The sequence below is a fragment of the Daucus carota genome, chromosome 8 (genome assembly GCF_001625215.2).
Source record: "Daucus carota subsp. sativus chromosome 8, DH1 v3.0, whole genome shotgun sequence".
Lineage (NCBI taxonomy): Eukaryota > Viridiplantae > Streptophyta > Magnoliopsida > Apiales > Apiaceae > Daucus > Daucus carota.
Genome location: NC_030388.2, coordinates 17732595 through 17753581, shown reverse-complemented (window position 1 = coordinate 17753581; position 20987 = coordinate 17732595). Strand labels below are relative to the sequence as shown.

At 32.9% G+C, this 20987-nt stretch overlaps 1 protein-coding gene across 2 annotated transcripts; it reads left to right on the top strand.

Moving 5' to 3' along the window:
* Nucleotides 1-7283: 7283 nt before the first annotated feature.
* On the top strand, nucleotides 7284-12806 carry LOC108199410 (UBP1-associated protein 2C). Of its 2 annotated transcripts, none has more exons than XM_017367213.2 (2): nucleotides 7284-8597; nucleotides 11852-12806. In XM_017367213.2, exon 1 carries the CDS (start codon nucleotides 7379-7381, stop codon nucleotides 8594-8596), a length of 1218 nt encoding a protein of 405 aa, XP_017222702.1. In that variant the 5' UTR covers nucleotides 7284-7378; the 3' UTR covers nucleotide 8597; nucleotides 11852-12806. The 2 variants fall into 2 exon arrangements, with proteins under 2 accessions (XP_017222702.1, XP_017222699.1); XM_017367210.2 differs by lacking the exon at nucleotides 11852-12806 and adding an exon at nucleotides 9208-9500.
* The last annotated feature ends 8181 nt before the right edge of the window (nucleotides 12807-20987 follow it).

Sequence of the window (20987 nt, the reverse complement as noted above, 5' to 3'; positions counted from 1 at the left end):
TGCTAGTAATCAAATCCAAACCTAAGTTGGTGGCTAAAAACAAAACCAAACCTAACATTAGTGACTAAAAGGATAAAAAAAATTAGTTGGGTGGTAAATTTCTAAAAACACTATAAGTTGAGTGGTAAAAAAATCTATTTTCCCGCTTCTTTTCTTCTAATTAATTTTACAAGCTTATAATTTGTAATCCGAATCCTTAATTTTATAATTTTTTACCAATAGTTAATAAATTTATCATAGTATTTGTAATACAAAATAGAACAAAATAATTAAGATTTATGAGATCCGAAACTTATACGTTTGCTTGTATCTTTGATCTGATTATATAGAGTTGGGTTTTATTGGAGCCCACAAAATGTCCTTGTAGTCCCATCATTTGATTACAATTACAAAATGGATACGCTAAAGAACGTTAAGAAAGTTCAAAAACTTAACGGGAGGCTTACGGCGTCAGGAAGGTTTATATTAAAATTAGAAGAGAATGATGCTTACCCATCTTTAAAATCCTACTAAAGGCCAAAGATTTATTATGGACTGAAGAAAGCCAATAGACCTTCGAAGATTTAAAAAATTTGTGTCCGAACATTCGTTGTTGGCCAAAACAGAAGTAGGGGATGTCTTATCTCCATATTTGATACTTTAAGCGCAGTTCTGGTTAAAAAGGAAGCTAAGGTCCAAAAATCTATTTACTATGCCAGTAATGTATTGCATGAAATCGAATTGAATCACTCAATAGTGGAGAAATTTGTTTTAGCTATGATAATAGCATCTTAAAAATTAGGATCATATTTTCAAACTCATAATATTGAAGTACTCATCAAATTTGCCCTTCAATTAGGAGAATTTGATATCAAGTATAAGACTCTAGTAGTAATTAAAGTTCAAGCTATTGTGAACTTTATCATAGAATGTACTATTGTTACCAAAAAGTTGGGGGCAAGACGATGGCATTGTTTGAGATCAAACTAACGCAAATTACATCCGTGCTTTTTTAATGCAAGCTAAACTGATGTGTTAAATTATAACTAACCGCAAACGCATAGTGTCTATTGCAAATGCAGGTTGCATCCTCAAGGAGACATATGCTATTAATTTTATTCAGTTGCATCCTCAAGGAGACAAATGCTATTAATTTTATTCAGTCACAGTCAATTGTTTCCTAATTAAACGACAATTGAAAAAAAATATTTTTAACTAATTAATATTATTAAATTAACACTAAATTAATATGTAAAAAGTCTAGGGCAATCAGGTCCACCATGCTTACACAATTACTGGCTCTAAACTAAAGCAATTAAAATAGTCAAGTAACAAGAGTATTAATCTCTCTCAAGCATCAACACTCTCGAAACATAATTACACATATAATCACTTTGAGTAATTCAATTAATCAGGCAATTAAAGCAATGTTAATCTCTCTTGAGTATTAACGCTCTGAAAATTCCAATGATGCTCTCGCATTCAAATTCAATTCTGCTAATTGTATGTGTGCATCTAATAGTATATCTCTCGAACATACCCCTATTCGCACAGAATTAATTCATGATATCGGCCGATTACACAAATCAATAATAAAACATATCAATCAGAATTAACCAATTAATGTAAAATAATGCCAAAATCATAGTGCAAACATGGCTTCCCCTTAAGCCCTAGAACACAATACTCAATATCAATTAAATAAGCAAAACAACTAGTATGATAAAGAGACATAATTAAACTAACAAAAAAACTAGAGAAAAAAACTTGTAACCTTCATTATTGTCACACCAACAAAAGTCATAGTTCCTCGATAAGCCTCCCTACCCAACCCTAATTCTACTCTAATAGTGTACAATGATATCTCTCTCTAATTATTGATGTGCTAGAAATATTACCTTTTAAATCGCAAGCGCACGATCACCGTTTTAATATTTATGATTCGATCCACAGAGATTAAAATTATTATTCGCGAATCTTTATTATTAACCTAGGCGGATTAGAACAAAGTTTTAAAAAGGAAGGATGGTATGTTTTAAAAACAAGTTTTAATAATTATAAACTATATGATTTCCAAACAATTAATCTAATTAACCCTAATTGACCAAAACTAATAATCACAATTTAATTAACTAAATCCTTTAACAAAGTAAAAGCAAACAAATTATAACTCGAAATCACTTGACTACATTAATCTTGTACAAAACATAATTGCCATGACATGGACACAACTAACAGATGCACACTAACTATCTACCCTGGCAGAAAATAAAAGAAGAAAACAAAACAAACTCGCGTGCACCTCCATCAACAACTCATAAATAAACCCAGACCAACTACTCAGTGATACAACTCGGCAACGACTCAGGGCTAGCTCGAAAAGAACAGCCAAAATGCAGCAGAAAACTCAGAACTCGACTCACTAATTTCGACTCAGCAGCACGGCGATGCGACTAAGTTAACAACTCAGCCACTGAACTCGGGAAGAACCAAACAAAGCAAACAACTCAGACAGCAGATACCAAACACAGACCCAGACCTCAGACTCGATTGAGGACTCGAAAATGGTAAGCAACTCAACTACAAACTCAAGACAACGCAGCAAACCCAGGACTAACTCGGGCAGACTCAGCGCGAAGACAGAACAGAGCACATAGACTCGGAACTAAACCCAGAACTAACACCAAGAATCAAATCAGTAAACAAAACTCGAAAACAGGGGAAACGCATACTGCTACTCGACTATGAACACTAGACTCAAAAGCAACTTAGCTTAAACCCAGAAAACGCAGCAGCAATTTAACGACAACAAAGCAAAGAAACTCAGACATCTAAACTAGCAGCCAACAGAAAACCGAACAAAACGAGATACCCAGCTATCCAACTCAGTGACTCGACGGTGAAAATCAGCAAAATACAAGACCCAGACTCGGCCAATTTAAATCTAAACGCAGCAACTAAACTCAGCCATCAGAACAGCCATGGTGACTCAGTGTAAAAGAAACAGAGTTATGGTTTTGTTATGTTTAAAATGTAAAAAGGGAAAGGGGTTTTAAGAAGATGAAGCAGGGGACTGGGTTTTGGTGTTTTGAAAACTGAGCAACTCGATTAGTGCAATTATCATAAAAACTATATATATTATCTTAAGTCGAATGCAACATTAACATTAAATAATGTATAAAAGCTGAATGTTTACCCCCACACAAATTATTTTTGTGTTAGGATTTAACGGGTCGTTTGGTTCGCCCTTTCCTGGTATCAGATATGGGTTTTGTTCATTCCAAACCCATACCTGGTGTTTGGTTGAAAATTTTCTTCCCTCAAACCTATTCCTCAAACCCACATGATATGAGATTTTCATACCCAAGGGGAGAGGTGGGTATGAAACATGGGTTTCAAGAATCAAACTCTTTTCCTTTTATTTTCATTACTATTTTTATCATTTCATGTAGATTATTAATACAAAATGAAATTAATGACTCAAAAATATATATAAATATTAATTTAATAATATTTTAAATTAATTACAATTAATAACTCATAAATATTATAATTCAACCATATTCATTCCACCACTCAACCAAACACCTGATATCAGATATGATACCTCAAACTCATACCAGCTTAACCTGATTCCTCATTCCAACCCCATACCCCCTCTCCAACCAAACGACCCCTAAAAGAGCTTTAACGATTAATTAAAACAATTATAAGATCTACACTAATTATAATCATAAGATCTTCTTTTCCCAAAAGCCCTTAAGCATATAGGGTGGTACTAAGAATCATTTCTCTTGTAGAAAGAGAGTAGAGACAATGCAAAGCCAAAAGTAGATTTGCATTAAAAATAAAAGTGTTTACAAATGTAGTATGAAAATGAGAGAACAAAAGAAGATCTAGCACTATACTACCTACCAACTAGGAAAAAAAACTAGGTTAAAAAGATTATGATTACAAGTAAAGGGGGTGGGGGTATTTATAGCTAGAAGTGTAGGGTTTAGGGGTAAGGTGGCTAAATCTAATCCATCCATGTGTGATGTGTGTTGGGTAAATCATAGCCATCCATGTGCCCCCTTGCTTGCCAACTCTCTTTGATTTTCTTCTTTTTTCTTGCATTTTCTCTTCTTTCTTTATTTATCTACAATTTCCTGAAATAAAATAAATAAGCGATTAATACTACGAAAATAAACAAAAAATAGGCACTTAAATATGCAAAAATATGGACTAATCAATTATCAAAAGTCTTTTAATGTTTAAAACTAATATATAAATAAAAATCCAAAATCGAAGTAGGATTTTGTGTCAAAATTCGTTGCTTTATTTCCTGTTTAGTTTACATGCCTTTCTGGTTGGACTTTGCTTCTTGGACCAATTTTGAATTAAAGGAAATTTCATAAGCTTCGTGTGGGCTGTAAGATCGTCCAAATCCAACATCCAGAACTCAAATTATGGCCCAAACAGTGCAGAATAGGGTGGAACCCGATAAGCCCCAATTTTCGTAGAATTTAGTTCCAAAATAACTAATTTATCATCAAATCCTTCTCAACTTGGAAATCTTTATTCATTACAATAAAATCTGAAAATATATTAAATAAATATCCAAATCAGTCTGAAATATAATTAAATATGAGAATAAAATCATATAAGATATATATAATATATTCTACCATAAACCCATCAATATTTGTATCATACACAAGCAAAGCATTTATTGTTAACATTTCATCATGTTCTTATTAGTTTATTCTAAAAAAATCTATTTTTTAATAATAATCTTGCACAATGTGTCAAAGAGTTTTAATAACTCCGCGTCATTGATTTTACGACAATGGAGAAGTTTTGCTAATTTGATAACACATTAGAAATTGAAGACAACATAATTTAATTAAAGAATTAGATTTATTGTGTACTTCTGTCAATTAGCACAATCTTCAAAAGATATATGATTTTTTTAATGATGTATAAGACCTTTAATTAATCTTTTAATTTGTCATTTTCTCTTTTTATGTATTATTAACTTATTCTCTATAATTACTTTGACTGATAATTCAATTTGTTTTATAAATTTTACAGATTAATATATACTTTTAATCTAGTATTCGTATATAAATTTTTGTTTTAGTACTCAATATAATTTTAGAAGGATTCATGAAATTTTTATCTCTTATTGGGAAAACAAAAATCAATATTTAAATGTAATCATATGAGTATCTAAGTTGCTATGTATTCATAAGTTCAAATGAACGGTCTAATCTATTTGCGGGTAGCGCATAACTTAAATAAATTTATAAATAATACGACACTAATATTTACAAAATTCATTCATCGTCAACAACATATAAACAAACAGATAAACGAAAACGACAATCACATCATATCATATAAGTTGTTAACGATCAAAAATTCAATTCATTCAATATGATCAATTTACACAATATCATTTCAATTTTAATATCACCATTCTCATCCTTTTCAAAAAAAAAAAAAAATGTCACCATTCTCATCTTTCCTGACCATCTATAATCCATCAACATTCTGATAATTATAAGAATTCCTCAAAATTTATACTCGTTAACATCAATATGATATCTTATTGGTCTTCAACATTCTCGATTTTTGCCGACTAAATTTTATTAGGATCACAAAATTTATATATTCTCAATTTATAAATCATCATTATATACTTTCTTCCTCCGATCCCACCGTCACCTCATTTGCCATCAAAATTCCAACTATTAAATTTAACTAGTTGAGAAGCCGCGCGTTGCGGCGGCCTATAAAAATTATATTAATGATTCAATATTAATATTTGTTGAATAAAATAATTTTGTGGCTATCTATAATTATATATTAACGTTTCAAAATTAATATTTGTAGGATAAAATAAATTTTATATTATAAAAATCTTGATGTAATACCAGTAGTAATATATAAAATCGCGAAATTGGACTATAATTCATGATGAAAAAATGAAAATAAATTTATACACGTAATTAACAATTTAAAGCACGGAGAATCTTAATTTTATTTGTGTTTTTTTTAAGTAATCATGTTCTTACATTGTCACCTTCCACCAATTTTTTTGGATTGATTGTGCTAAAAAACATCTAACTTAAATCCGTGAGGTTGTAGTATTGAGAGAGAGGAGGTTGTGTTTAGATGATCCAAAACCTTACGATCTGTAAGGGTATTATATGTGCAGAGAGACTTGTGTGCTACTCTTTCCCATAATTAAATAATTTGAAACAAAATCAGATTAAAACTTTCAAGCTACTGTATTCCATTAATAATCTGAAACAAAATCACATTCTGAAACTTGCTTCTAATCTACCCGAAACTAAAAAAGGTAGTTCTGATTTTTGATATTTTTCATCCAAAAATTTCAGAAAATTAGAAAAATAAAACTGAGCGATGTGAGAGGTGCCACCTACACGCCCCTCGCTTCTCCACCATATTTTCCTGTATACAAAGTAAATTATATAAAAATTAACAATAACAAATATGTCCAATGAACAAAACAAATATTATAAAATAATAACCAACAAACATACATAACTAATAGTTAATTTATTGGTATCATCCATTAATATCATGTCAAGACTATATTCTTTTCTCGTGTTTGAATTTGTCGACTCCCACATAGCGATCTATAACTACCTTTGCTTGCAACAACCTTTATTTTTTTAATACTATATAAGCAGCCTTCACTTATCGTCGCAGAAGAACAACACCACTGAGTTAGAAATCAAGCAAGAGAACTATCACCCGAGAGAGGTAGGGTTGTGGTAGAGGAGGTTGTGTTTAGATGATCCAAAACCCTACAATCTATAGGGGTATTTATAGGTGCAGGGAGACTTGTGTGCTACTCTTTCCCATAATTAAATAATATGAAACAAAATCAGATTAAAACTTCTTTCCCATAATTAAATAATATGAAACAAAAGCAGATTAAAACTTTCAAACTACTATATTACATAAATAATCTGAAACAAAATCAGATTCTGAAATTTGCTTCTAATATACCCGAAACTAAAAAAGGTAGTTATAATTTTTGATATTTTTCATCAAAAAATTCCAGAAAATTAGAAAAATAGAACGGAGCGATGCGAGAGGCGCCACATACACGGGCCTAGCATATCCTTTATATAAGTATATTGATGATTGATGTTTTCATCTTGGTACATACAATTTTTGTGCCTTGAAAACCAATTTCGCTTCCCCTAGAGTGTGTGGGCTTCATCAATCACCAAACCAAGCCCAAATACTGTGAAAACGCCGTATATATATATCCCAGCATTGGGCCTCCCCTCTTTCAGATACCTTCCTCCCACCTAGGGTTTACTCTCCATCTCTCTCAAAGGTTTACACACTCAATCTCTCCCAATCTCTCTAAATCACCATGGATCTCTCCAAGAAGCGCAAGACCGATGAAAACGGCGGCGTGTTCACCGAAAGCCCACCGCAAAACACCCACCAATTATCTCCAGAAGACATTAAAAAGATTCTCGAGCCCTTTACAAAAGAGCAGCTTCTGGAAATCGTGCAATCGTCGATTACTCGCGACCCTTTAACGCTCTCGGCTGTCCGGACCATTGCGGACAATGACCCGGCTCAGCGGAAGCTTTTTATAAGAGGGCTTGGTTGGGAGACTAGTACTGAGAAGCTACAAGCTGTGTTTTCGGGTTTCGGAGAAGTGGCGGAGGCGATTGTGATCACTGATAAGAATAGTGGGAAGAGTAAGGGATATGGGTTTGTTACGTTTAAGCATATTGATGGGGCGGTGCTTGCTTTGAGGGAGCCGAATAAGAAGATTGATGGGAGGGTTACGGTGACTCAGCTTGCGGCGAGTGGTGTGGGAGGAGGCAATGTGGGTGGTGTGGATGTGAGTATGAGGAAGATTTATGTGGGGAATATTCCGTTTGAGATTAGTAGTGAGAGATTGTTGGGTGTTTTTGAGGGGTTTGGAGAAATAGAGGAGGGACCCTTAGGGTTTGATAAGCAGAGTGGGAAGGCCAAGGGGTTTGCGTTTTTTGTGTATAAGACGGAAGAAGGGGCGAGGAATTCGTTGGCTGAACCGATGAAGGTGATTGATGGGTTTCAGGTGAATTGTAAGTATGCGACGGATGGGAAGAAGCCGAGGCCAGGGGAGAATGTGGGGCAGCCGGGTGGGGGTAATCCGGGGTATGGGTATCAAGGTGGGGTTGGCCAGTTTGGTGGACCGGGTCAGTATGGCGGGTTTGGTGGTGGAATGCAGGTTCAACAAGGTGGGCATCAGGGACCGATGGTGAATTCGGGTCCGGGGTTTGGTAATCAAGGACCAGGGCAGGGGGTTTATAGTAGTCATGTAGGCGGTGGTTATGGTGGGAATGGGCAACAGTTTGGGACTGGTTTGTTGCAGCCTGGGGAGTACGGCGGTGGATCGAATAATATGGGAACTGGGTCTGGTTATAGAATGCCACCAAGTTCTGGTGGAGTGCCACCAATTGGGGGATACCAGGATGGTGGGAGTTATGGATTGCCATCAACTGGTTATGGCCAACCACAACTGCCTCAGCAGTCGGGACCAAGGGGTCCACCTGGTGGGATGTACCAGGGAGTGCCTCCTCATTACTACTGAGGTATTATCCTTCTCTCTTGTGCAAATTGGTAGTTCATAGTTTTTTAAGCGTCGCATTGCGTGATCTATATGTTGTAGCATTTTTTGCTCTTCATCTGTTAACGGTTAATTTGCTTTTGTGCAATTAGTTTGGTACTTCTTAATAGTATATACTCTTGCATATATCACATTTATAGCAGTGTGGACTGTGATCTATACTGGAATATGCTCTGTAGAATTATTCCAAATGGTCAAAATATTATCTGATGTTTCCCTGCTCCTTTCTAGCAAGTGCTTTAATGAGTACAGCATTAAAATTGCTGTCCAGTTTTGGCAGGCTGCATTTATCCTGGTTAAGTTGTTGCTTAATTGACTGTTATACTGGTGTAATATTTATTCTCATGTCTGCATTTTGTGCTCTTTACTTAGTTGGCCTTGACATGACATTGGAACTATAGAACACTATCTTTAATTCTTGTTGCAATAAATTTTTTTTGATACTAATATGGCATTCTAATATAATTACTATATAGTCATAGTTATATTCTTATCTACCTTATGAGTGAGTTACCTTATATAAATATATGATGTTTACCTGGTGTTGGATTGAGTTATATGTGTGTTTGGTTCAGGTGCTTGAGAGCTTCTTTGGCGCAAATGCTTTAAATGCTTGTGGTGATTACGTGATTGCCGACATGAATCTTTCGTTGATAAATGGAATACTGTGCCTTTGTTGCTGCTTCACTCTATCTGCTCATAAGTTGTGGATTTGTGCTGGTTGTTAGTTTTTAGTTTTTCTTAGACATTGTCTTGAATTTCATATCAATGTACCTGATCTTTCAGGATGAAGACTTTTTGTTGGGATGAATGCTTAAGTGGTTTATGTTTAATCTTTTAATAGAAGTTATAACAATTTTAGTAACTATATTTTCTCTGTCTATGTGGACGAAAGATATTTATCTGTTGCATGTGGTGGCTGATTTCCTGCTCTATCATTATCAGAATCACATAATCTTGCGGCAGGTTTACATTTGTACTTGCTATGTGTTAGACTGTTATTTCTTTTCTTACATGCTTTTCAAGTAATTTTCATATATTACTCCAAGGTTCTCTTTTATTAGATATTGATAATTCTGCTTTGCCATCTATCTTTGAAAGTCATATATTTGCATTATTCTATTAATATGCTGGATTTTGTAACAGCAAGAATATCTGTAGGCAAGCAGCCTATTTTTTAACACTAAAAAATATTTTGTTATATATATTTGTGGGATGAAACATCGTTACATATACTTGTAGAGAGTCTAACTTCTATTTTGTTGCAATATTCATTTATTTGGTATATTTACTAATTTCAAAGGTGTTCTTTATACTTGCAAACCGCAATATATACAGCTGTTCTATGTCAGACTAACGGATTTTGTAATAATTTTTTTTTTTATTAAATCCGAGCTAATGGGTTTGTAAGGGTACATTGCCAGTACTTTCGAGGAAAAAACATAAGCTTTTAATTTGGTTCATCTGTCCTTTATAAGTCATGAGCTTCTGTCTTTTAAATGAGGACTAATGTTGTTTTGTGAGAAAGTCTTAGGTTGTGTTCACTTGTATGGAATGAAATGAAATTTTTACTATAATTTGAGGGTGATTAGAACATGTGTTTATAGTTTTCATTCCTTCAATCATTCCATTTCAAACTATTTTAACTAGTGAAGGAATGCTCCATTCACTTGCTCATCATTTTTCCTACAATCTTCATCACAAATATTTGACTCAACCATATTTACTCACTCTTGTCTCATACATTCTTCTTTCTCCATAGAACTTTTTTATAATTTTTCATTCCATTCTCTCCTCATTCCATTCCATCCAAGTGAATACAACCTTAAGCTTTAAGCTTTGCTCTAAAATAATTTACTTCAGTATGCCCGTTGTGTATTGATCAAGGAATACAAGACTGACAAAAAACATATAAAAGCTTTTTTTGTTTTGGAAAATATTTACACTGTTGCTTTCTAGCATATGGACCAACAGTTTTTTCATGAAACTATGTGTAGAATTGTATATGATTATTAATTAATATCTTACATTTTGGGCAATTTTTTCTGGCATTAACTGTTAATTTCTTTACGGTGAAGTGGGAATGTAAGCAGAGGATATCGATGCTTTTTGTTATTGTATTAAAAAAAATTCTGTAGTTAGCAATTTTAAAATTTTTTTAGGTTCTATATTTGGACCCTTATAAATTAATTACAATAAATTATAGAACGTTTTTAATTTCTTAAATGTGTGTTCTATTTGAATAAACTGCACCAAATACTGGCAACAGAAACTTAAAGTGTTTAGAGAAATAAATTGGGACAAGTAAAGTTCATATATTTATTATTTTACTTAATGCAATATTATAGAGTTATTATGTAAAATTATTTCTCAATTTGTTGAGAAAATAAAATGGGGTTGATTATTGCTAGTAATCATATGTATTCCTTATATAACAATGTAGTGTTCGTAAGTAAAAATTGTTATGATTTGTCAAAAATCAACTAATCGTCGTGAAGTTATGTTTATTGTTTACATGAGCTATGTCAGTTTAGCAGCCAATGAAATATGAGATATTATTGGCTGTGGGAAGAGAAACATATTAAGCGGTCGTAATCTAAAATTTGGATGATCTGGCTGCTGTACTTAGAGGTGTGAAAATGTCCATTTGCAAGTCTCTGCCATCATCTCCTGAATTCTGTTAATGTCTCTGTTTATGTGCTCTTTTGCAGATTGGTTTAAATGTTGTTCTTTTGCAATTGTTGGGTTACTTTATGCCTCTGTACCTTTATGTTCTTAATTTTCTGAGGAATATGCTTCTTTACCTTGATTGTAGGTTTAGTTTGAAATCCGCCTTGGTTTTGGTCTGTAGAATGCCATTATATTGATACCACCTGTCAACATGTACAAGGCCTAAATACCACACACTAGTGTTAGCAACACCTTATTCTTTTTATGAATCTTATTCTTTGTGTTTTGTGTTACTAGGTGAATACTTGACTACTTAATATTCTCTTAAATGGTGCTTGTACTTGCATTTTTAAAATTCATGGATACAAAACTAAAATCAGAGCTGTTCCATAAATACTTGATGTTTTTTGGGTGTAAATTTTGGTTTAGTTTACTCAGGTGATTACAAAAGCTATGTGTCAAACAGTAATAATACTTTCTGTTTAGATGATCAAATTAAGCTTTATTGATGAGAATCTTAGACCAATATGAACTGAGAAGTAGCTCCAGGTTATCAGATATCTTGGACAGCAGTTGGCGAGAATACCTCTCTCATATGTCAAGATTTTTAGAAGGCCTTTTAGGCAGCAATGTGGTTGCTTTGATCAGACTACCTGACAGTGAAGTTAAGGTAGTTGATATCGGACTTTAACTGGATAATATTTCAACATGTGGGCTGTTGTATAGTGGGAGGTGCAGATAGGTTGCTGTCATTATACCTGATTACCTGGTCCTCTACTTGGTTGCGCGAAACATACCCAGATTGTATGTTGCTGTCCAGATGAATAGCAAAATCAGTTGTGAGCTTCTTTTCTTGCTCCAGTCTGTTTAAGGTTTTCCTCAATTTGTAGCAGAGTGGTTTTTGATCTTTGCGAGTTGGGAAAGTTCCTGCATCAAAGTCGAGCTGTATATTGTCAGCAAGTTTTTAGGTCCCTTTCTGATAATAATGAAGGCAGGATTCTGATTATCACTCTAAAATTTGAAGGTCTTCACAGTTAGCTGTATTGGACTTTGATCATATTAAGCGGTTATGCAATAGTGCAAAGACTAAGTTAAGACTTAAGTTTTTAGTCTCATTGCTCGGATGACCAATTTTCATTTTTTCGGGTCTATTGTATTCCTCATGATCTCGTTGAAGTGTGAGATTTCTGAATTGGGATGCGTACATGACCTGACACTATATTGTTAGTTTGGTTTGATCTTTAGGTATTGTTGTGGTATGGTACATGGAGAATGACCAGTTGATGACAACTATGCTCTGTGGATAGTGAAATATTAGGTACAGAAACATTGTAGAAGTTGTCTTCACCTTTCTTAAAGGTCTAAAGGTGCTCAATTTTGAGCTTCCAATCTCTGCCCCTTGTAATTCTCATGTACAATTACCATCTAATAAAATGGTTATATATTAGATCTCGGGACTGCTCAGCGAACCGTGGTTTATTAAAAGGTTATTTAATATTTTTAATGGGTTCTTTGTTATGAAGTTTCATTTCTTAATGTTTTAACTTCAGTATATTGGCATTTTGAACTTTGTTCTCGGATTTTATCAAATTTGTATGGGAAAAGAGTTGGTGGTATTTTTATTTCTCTGTACAATGTTTAATCATATTCCTACATATTCGAGATGTAAAATCAAAATTCGATATCTACTTAGAGGGTCGTTACAGAATTTCGAACATTTTTGGGAAGATGAGTACAGGAGATCATTGAATATCTTTCTATGGGATCGTTAACATTATTTATTGGCTCACTTTTTAAGATTTCTTTAATATATAATATAATTTCATTATTTTTCTAATATTTCCTCTTGAATAAAAGTTTGATGTTTAATTTCTTATTCAAAAAAATAAATTACAAACACATCATACAACTCTATTTTATAGGATTCTCAAAATGGGTGCAAAAGTGAGTTTTAACAATCTCATGGACAAAGAATACCCCTGCAAATGCATCAAATATCCGATCAGATTCGTGATTAAATAAATGAATATGGACACTTATTATAAAAATCAGATCCAATAATAATTCGGTCTGATAAAGAATGTATATGGATATGATCAAACCCGATTTGTTAACTATTCGATCAGATTTACGCTTAGTTATATTATATATTATATTGTATTATAATATATTACATACAAAATAAAAATTTCAAAAAATACAAGACAAAGCCATGTATCATATTTTCTTATAACCGTACAGCTGCTCCTATATCCTAAATCCTTATCCTTGTAAATAGAGAAGCAGACCATAGTGGGCTTTGGGGCCGATGGATTTTTTTCCTTCAGAAATACGAAACAACTTACTTATTACTGCTTACTCCCTCCGCTTACTCCCTCCGTCCCAATGAATTGTATACAGTTTCCTTTTTGGGACGTCCCACCAATTGTATACATACCAAAAGTAGTAACTTTTATAATATAAAATAACATTACACCAACTACTTTCTTCCACTATCTCCATTCTATAATATAAACACTATTACACCCACTACTTTCCTCCACTATCTCCATTCTATAATAATATAAACACTATTACACCCACTACTTTCCTCCACTATCTCAAATCTATTATTAAATATAAATGGGTCCCACCACTATACTCACTTTTCATCTAACTTCACTCATTTTTTACACTTTTTCTTGGTGACTGGGACGGAGGGAGTATTAGTTTTCTATTCACTTGATACATTCTATGTTGAAGGTTTTACAGAAATCACAAACAAAATTTTTGAATTGCATTTTTGTTAATAACATGAAGTTACAGACTTTACATTACTGCTTTATTAATTTCTTTTTATACTTGTTAAGTTAAAATCCATGAATTAATATAGGTAGAAAATATCACCTTTTTTCTTTATGAAAGGTTAATACATTGTCCATGGTGCAAAAAAATATATAATATTTTTTTAGTGGATCAGATCTTCGATTCAATTATCCACGATCCGAATGGACCGGATATGGATTGACTTGTAAAATATCCGACTCTTGATCCGATCTGAGTATGATAAAATTAAATGTATTAGGATATGAATTTAGTTATATCCGATCCAATATCCACCCGTTTACGGACTTAACGGAAGGAGTATTACCTGAATGTGAGATTTGTGTGGAAGAAAATCAAAATGAATATATAAATATTGATGGACAAGATAATATATATTTATCACATATTAGGATGATATATATGTGATCACATTTTGTTTATGTTTTATTCTTTGTGAAGGAATGGAGCAGGATTCTCAGAATCTGCAAGTCAACTAATGCAAATATCAATCAGTACTGTGCAATGCAACTATATAGCCGTACTGGTTGGCGTTGGACGGACAATACTACCCATATGGGGTCTGTAATAACTCTCGGCTAATTTCACTGCGACTAAAACACCTCTACTGTGTGTAAAGATAGCAGAAAGTTATAACGTTGGGAGTAATGAAAAAAATTAGTTTATCGAGTTTATTATTTTATTGAGAGTAAAAATACATTATTTACATTATGTTGAGACAAGAAAAAAATATTATTTTAATGAGAATATTACTTTATCGATTATTACTTAATCGAGGTTCAACTGTATGACCGTGCACAAGAAAGGGTATTATCTTTTCAATATCCATGGGAAGGTGTGCACTTGTGAATTATCAATTTTTTAGAAATATGAATTTTTCGTTCAAAAGGAATTTTAACTTACTTAGAACTTTTAAAAAATTCGATACTCGAGTCAGACAATATCTAAAAACAACCAGACTCAATAAACATAAACAGGTTATATCACTGATTAATTCAGTATTCATGAACATGCTTAAATAATTTATTAAAATTTATATATACGTGCATGTACTCGCTTCACCACAATCAATTTGAGTTATGAACCGTAATTATAGTTTCATAAAAATCGAATCAAAATTGTGAAAATTCAGCAGATGTAACGTCCTGAAAATTGAATCATCACTTAAAAGTACAAAAAAAACAACATCATCAAATTTTCAGGGTAAACAAAACACAAATAAATTTGAAAAAAAACTCACCAAAAACAAATTTAATTAAACAAATAAAACATCCTAAAAATATAAAAATCCTTACCAAAGAGGTTATTATTGAAGAAACAGAAGAAATCAAAGAAATCGGCCTATTTTGGGATTTTCTATCATGAAAATGGATGAAAGACCCCAACTACCGTCAGAAAAAGAAAAAAGATGTTTTGAGATTTTTTTAAGATTTTGTGCTCTAAATAAAATTATCATAAATAACAAATTTAAGAAATAGTCGAGATATGTCAATAATAAATAACTGAATCCTCTAAAACAAATATCGACCTTAAAATCAAAGATATTAGAGAAGATAATAATAATAAATAAAATTTATGATTTTTGTTATATATGGCATCCACAACAAAGAACAAGACACCATCTTAACCACTCTATAATTCATACTTTGTCAAATAATAAAATTATTGTGATCTAAACTGAGAACCTTATCAGAACAAGACGTATGACAAACGCAAATTCATAATACGGCCAATTGTAATTACAATGGTAGCTTGTATATATGTTCATATGATTGAGAGAGCAAAGAAAGCTTCGAAGTAACAATAAATTGAGTACACAACGGGTCAACTTGATATCCCTGTCTCCGCTGCGTGGTCGATAATTTTTCGATGCAAAAATGAATATTGTAAAAACTTTTAAGCGACCATGTTGAACCAGCGCATGACTTTTGCGATTTTCTCGTAGATAAATGGACCAGCAACATTTAGTGCTTTTCGTCTTCGGACGTCGGTGGCTCCTTTCGGGCGTAATTTTGTGATACGACTTGATTCGAAATCTCGACATTTTAATAAAAAAAGTGACGGACGACTTGTAGACAAAACTTACCTATACGAGATTGCGGGGCACTCAGTATTTTGTGGTGGATAAACAGTAGTAGAAAAAGGTTGGGACAGAGAGTAACGCATATGATGTAAGAACTTTAATTGTAAATTTGTCACATTGTTGGTAACATTCATGTGATTAGTACCAGACCGAGAATGACCTTTGTGCGTGATTCATATCTTTACGATGTTTGTGGCCGAATTTATAATTCTGCGGTTGTTTAGTTGGATCCAGCTTAGCCAGATCTTTCAAATTATAGGGTCTTCAAACAGCAAAAAAATTTAGGTTTCAAATAATGCTATACAAATACCCTGTGAATACTTCAAATATCGGGTGATATTTTTTGAACATGTGGACGAAACTGCATGAGAATATTTACGAATTAAAGAAAAATTTCAACTCAACTTTATATTTAAATCTAATCCAAGTCAAAATGTATCGAGATCTGCTGAAATTCAACCAGATTGCTTATCAATTGAATCAAATTGTTTTGCCGCGAGGCAAAACCTCTGGATATAATTTTTAGAATATTTTTAGTTCGTTTTTTAAGACTTTACTGCAATTCGCATCTTTTTAATTTTAGCCATTGAAATATCTTGGGACAATTTTGTCTTTGCATTATTTAACGCCAATAGCAAAAGATAACGGAAAAAGTGCTTAATGTGACGGGTTTAATTGATAAGAGCTGCAAAATGTTTGTCCTCAAACTTTTAGGTAAAAAGTGCAATTAGTTTAACTTAAACGGATGCGAATTGCAAGTAAGTCTTTTTTAATTAATTTAGCATCATGATCATCGTTTTCTTTTAACATTAATATGGAATAATTTAATATTTTACAAAAAAGAATCGACTATAAGATAGAAAAATCTAACAAAATAAATAAAATGCAATGAATCATTTTATATATTGTACGACTTGGAGTATAACAGATAGTTTTGTAATTTATTCCCACTTATAAATTAATAACAATTAATAACTCTTACCTGTCAAAAAAGGATGGTGCAGGCATAATACGAAGTAGAGCAAGAAGTATTCAACAAGTCAAGTATTGATGTCTATTGGCTTAGTATCACTTTCTGAAATTACGCACCTAGAGGGGGTGAATAGGTGTTATGGCTAATATGACCGATTTTTAATGTTACCGAATAGTTATACTGTCACAGACAGCTTGCTGTTAATTATCAGAGTAAACAGTCAACTAGCTAACAATGCAGATGCAATGCAAAACAGATATAATCAGTAAGCTAGCAACACAGAGAATTTTAGCCAGGTTCGACCCCTAACCCTAATGGTCTACGTCCTGGTCCCCTACCAACTGGTAAGAGATTATATTATTAATCAATAATGTTAACAATTACAATGATTCTCAATAATGTTAACAATTACAATGATTCAATAATATAACTCCCTTTAACCCTTGTTCCTGTTATCAGCTTGCTGAAACCCCTGAACCACGAACCAAAAGCTCTCCAAGACCTATACTTTCCAAGTATACTCTTCTAGCTAACTAGTCCCCTTGTTCCCTTGTTTCACAAGCTCGATACACAGCAACAAACCTTTACACTTTGAACAATACAATGTATGAGTGTAATACAACCGAAACTATGAACTCAATATAGATATATAATCAAATATAAGCACTAGAGCTCAAGTAAAGATTTTGCAATGTAAGTGTGTTGTATTTCAGAAGCTTGAAGTGTGTTCTTGTTCTTCAAAAACGGAAACCACACTCAAGTATTTATACAAGCATTCCAACGGTCATAATTCAACAAATTATCCAACGTTCTTGGCCCAACAACCTCACGTTTAATTTGCTTGAATAATGAACGTTTGAACAATGTATTTTTACTGAGTAAAAGCATAAAGACGTTTGAAACAACTCAGTAAACGTTTGTTTATAAAACAAAACAGTTTGAATAGAAGTAGGAGTCTAAAAGGATAAACAAGGTTTGAAATCAACTCCTATATTTTAGGAAAACGATTTTGAATAAAACTCTTTGATAAAAGATGAGCTCTAATATTTATATACTGTATATATATGTATTAGAGTCCTCACAAAACGTTCCCTAACAAATCTCCTTGAAAATAGGACTTGCTCTTTATCCGATAAGCATCCTGTCAGTACGCTGTGAGCTTGCTGATAGTCTGTCAATATTCCTGTAAGCTTGCTGACAGAACAATGATAACTTCAAAAGACATTAGCTGTTAGCACAGTTATAATCTCGTTCTCAGCTAGCTACCAGAGTACAGTTTTATGTTATCAAGTTGCTGTTAGTGTGATCATCAAAATCTCGAGAGTATCACTTTCGTTTTTAAGAAGCTTTCACAAAAGTCAGACAGTTATTCAATTAAACTAAATACAACAATCTTTGTTAAGGTGAAGGATCATATCACTTAAAGTTATGAAGATGATGATATGACCTAATTAACAAGAAATAATTAAGAACTATCATATTAAAGCGGACATCAAGTTGTTAAGACCTCTATTATTGCCCTAAAACAAAGTGACAATGGGTACCATCAAAAAAGTGTAGGACCGTAAAACAATACAATTATATGCTGAATTGACCATACAGTACATGCACAAACACATAGGAGTACTGATTTATGGAGGAAATTAAATCAAAATAAAAGGTTTGGAAATAAAAATTATGCGATTGGTTAGGTCTTCCTCCGTAAAATAATTTTTGCAATTTTGGAAAAAAAATTTGGAATTTTTCTAAAGCCACTCTGCAGAATACATATCCATAATATCAACTATATACGAACATATAATTCACAAATTTGACCAATCATGTGGAATAAGAGAATTTATTTTTGGTAATTTTTATATTTATATGATTATTTTTAATATAAATTTTTTATTTGATATTACTTTTGCAGATAAAATAATAATTTTTTAATAACAAATTATTTATTTTTAAAAATTAAAATAAGCCAAACTAATTTTCACATTATTTAGAAATTATTCGACGCGCGGTTTGCAAGTGAAAAGGGACAAGAAGATATGGACTTTTAGGTAGGCGTAGACCGAACTAGCTAAGACACTGCATTTCCTTTTTCCAATAATTTCAATGTCGTTCCTGATCTAAGGTTTTGTACAAATAAATCGATCACATAGCTTGTCTGCAAAGTGTAGTTATTAAATTCCACCCATTTTGATCTGTCACACAGCAAATATTAGGTAGCCAGTGAAGCCTGCTTTGTAATCATATGATTCCATTTTCACTTGAATTGTCTTGTGGTACAACTTCTAATTCCATCATCATCTTCTCTTCCCTTTTTATTTCTTTTCACGCGCGCACGCATGCACACGTACGGTGCAAGAGAAGGATCGAGGCAAGCAGAGAACTTCTCTACGATATCCAGGGGCAGTTTGAACTAGTACAGGAATACGAATCGAAAATGAGAATGGAGGGTATGAGAATGAGAGTTGATGGGAATGAAAAAAAGAATGATATGATTTAACCGACTCAGAAGATCGGGATTCCTATTTACATACAGTTAAATAACTAATGCAGACACTTATCTTGATTTTTGAAATTGAGATTCCGATTTCTATTTCTATTGACCAGACTCATTAATCATGAAACAAAACACTTCTCAGAATTTACCGCTAATCATTTATACTTGGAAGAAAGATTTGGCTTGATTTTCTCCAAAAGATACATATCATACCCCGAATCTGTAGTTTATTATTTTCCGGCACGGGCTTCTTAAAAAATAAAAACCACCTTTTCATTGTTTCTTTCGACCTTTTCTTCCCTTTTGAACTTATTATTTGTCGTCTTCTTTTCTACGTCTCACGTGAAGTGTTGTTAACCAAAGATACTACTGTACTCGGAGAGTGTAAGGTTTGTCAGAAGAATACGGGTACAACTAATATTTTGTTAAGTATTGTAAAGATAAAATTAAGTAAATTTCAATTTATATATGTGTTTTATTATAAAAGATTTTTTATATATGTTTAATTACTTTAAAACGGTTAAGGAAAGAAGGGGTAAAATGATTCAAAAATGTTTTCATAGAATTTGATTTGGAGAAAAACTCGTATCATATCCTTTATGTCCCTGCATAAATGAGGACTTGATACATATTTTAACACTATTAATAAAATACTCACAAAAAAAAAAAATCCAAAAAAGCATTTTTACTTTTTTTTCCAAATAATACATAAAAAACTTAAAATGTTAAAGGGCCTATAAAAACGTTGCCAAACAACATCATAACCCATTATAACGTGCCTAATAAGTGATGCAAGAAATTAAAATGACTGTGTGATCATATTGAAGCTCGTAAACACCACAACATATGTTTGTGAGATTCGTACTCATTAACTAAATATTGGTCCAGAACTTAAGTGATTAGGGTGAAACAAAATTTGACATAGATAGTTCATCCTTGCATGAGATTCGGTAATGAACATACCCCAAGTAAACTTTTTGAGTGAATGATTTGAACAAGTTGAATGTGCACAATCATGTTACATATACACATTTGCTCTCCGTGACTTTTCAGCCAGTAAAAACAATGCAGAAGGATCCAAACTTCCATGTGACCTTTCCCATTTTTCTTCTAAATGAACCCCCTACACCCCCCCCCCCCCCCCCCCCCCCCCCCCCCACCAAGGCAAAAACCACTACATTCAAAGTGACCATGTATGTGTACTAACCTCACTCACATAAAAATATCATTTCCCATGTTGCATTTACCATGTGAATCCCCTATGCATACATGCACATTCATAAAGTATAAGTATAATGTGGGGCGCTTAGTTGGC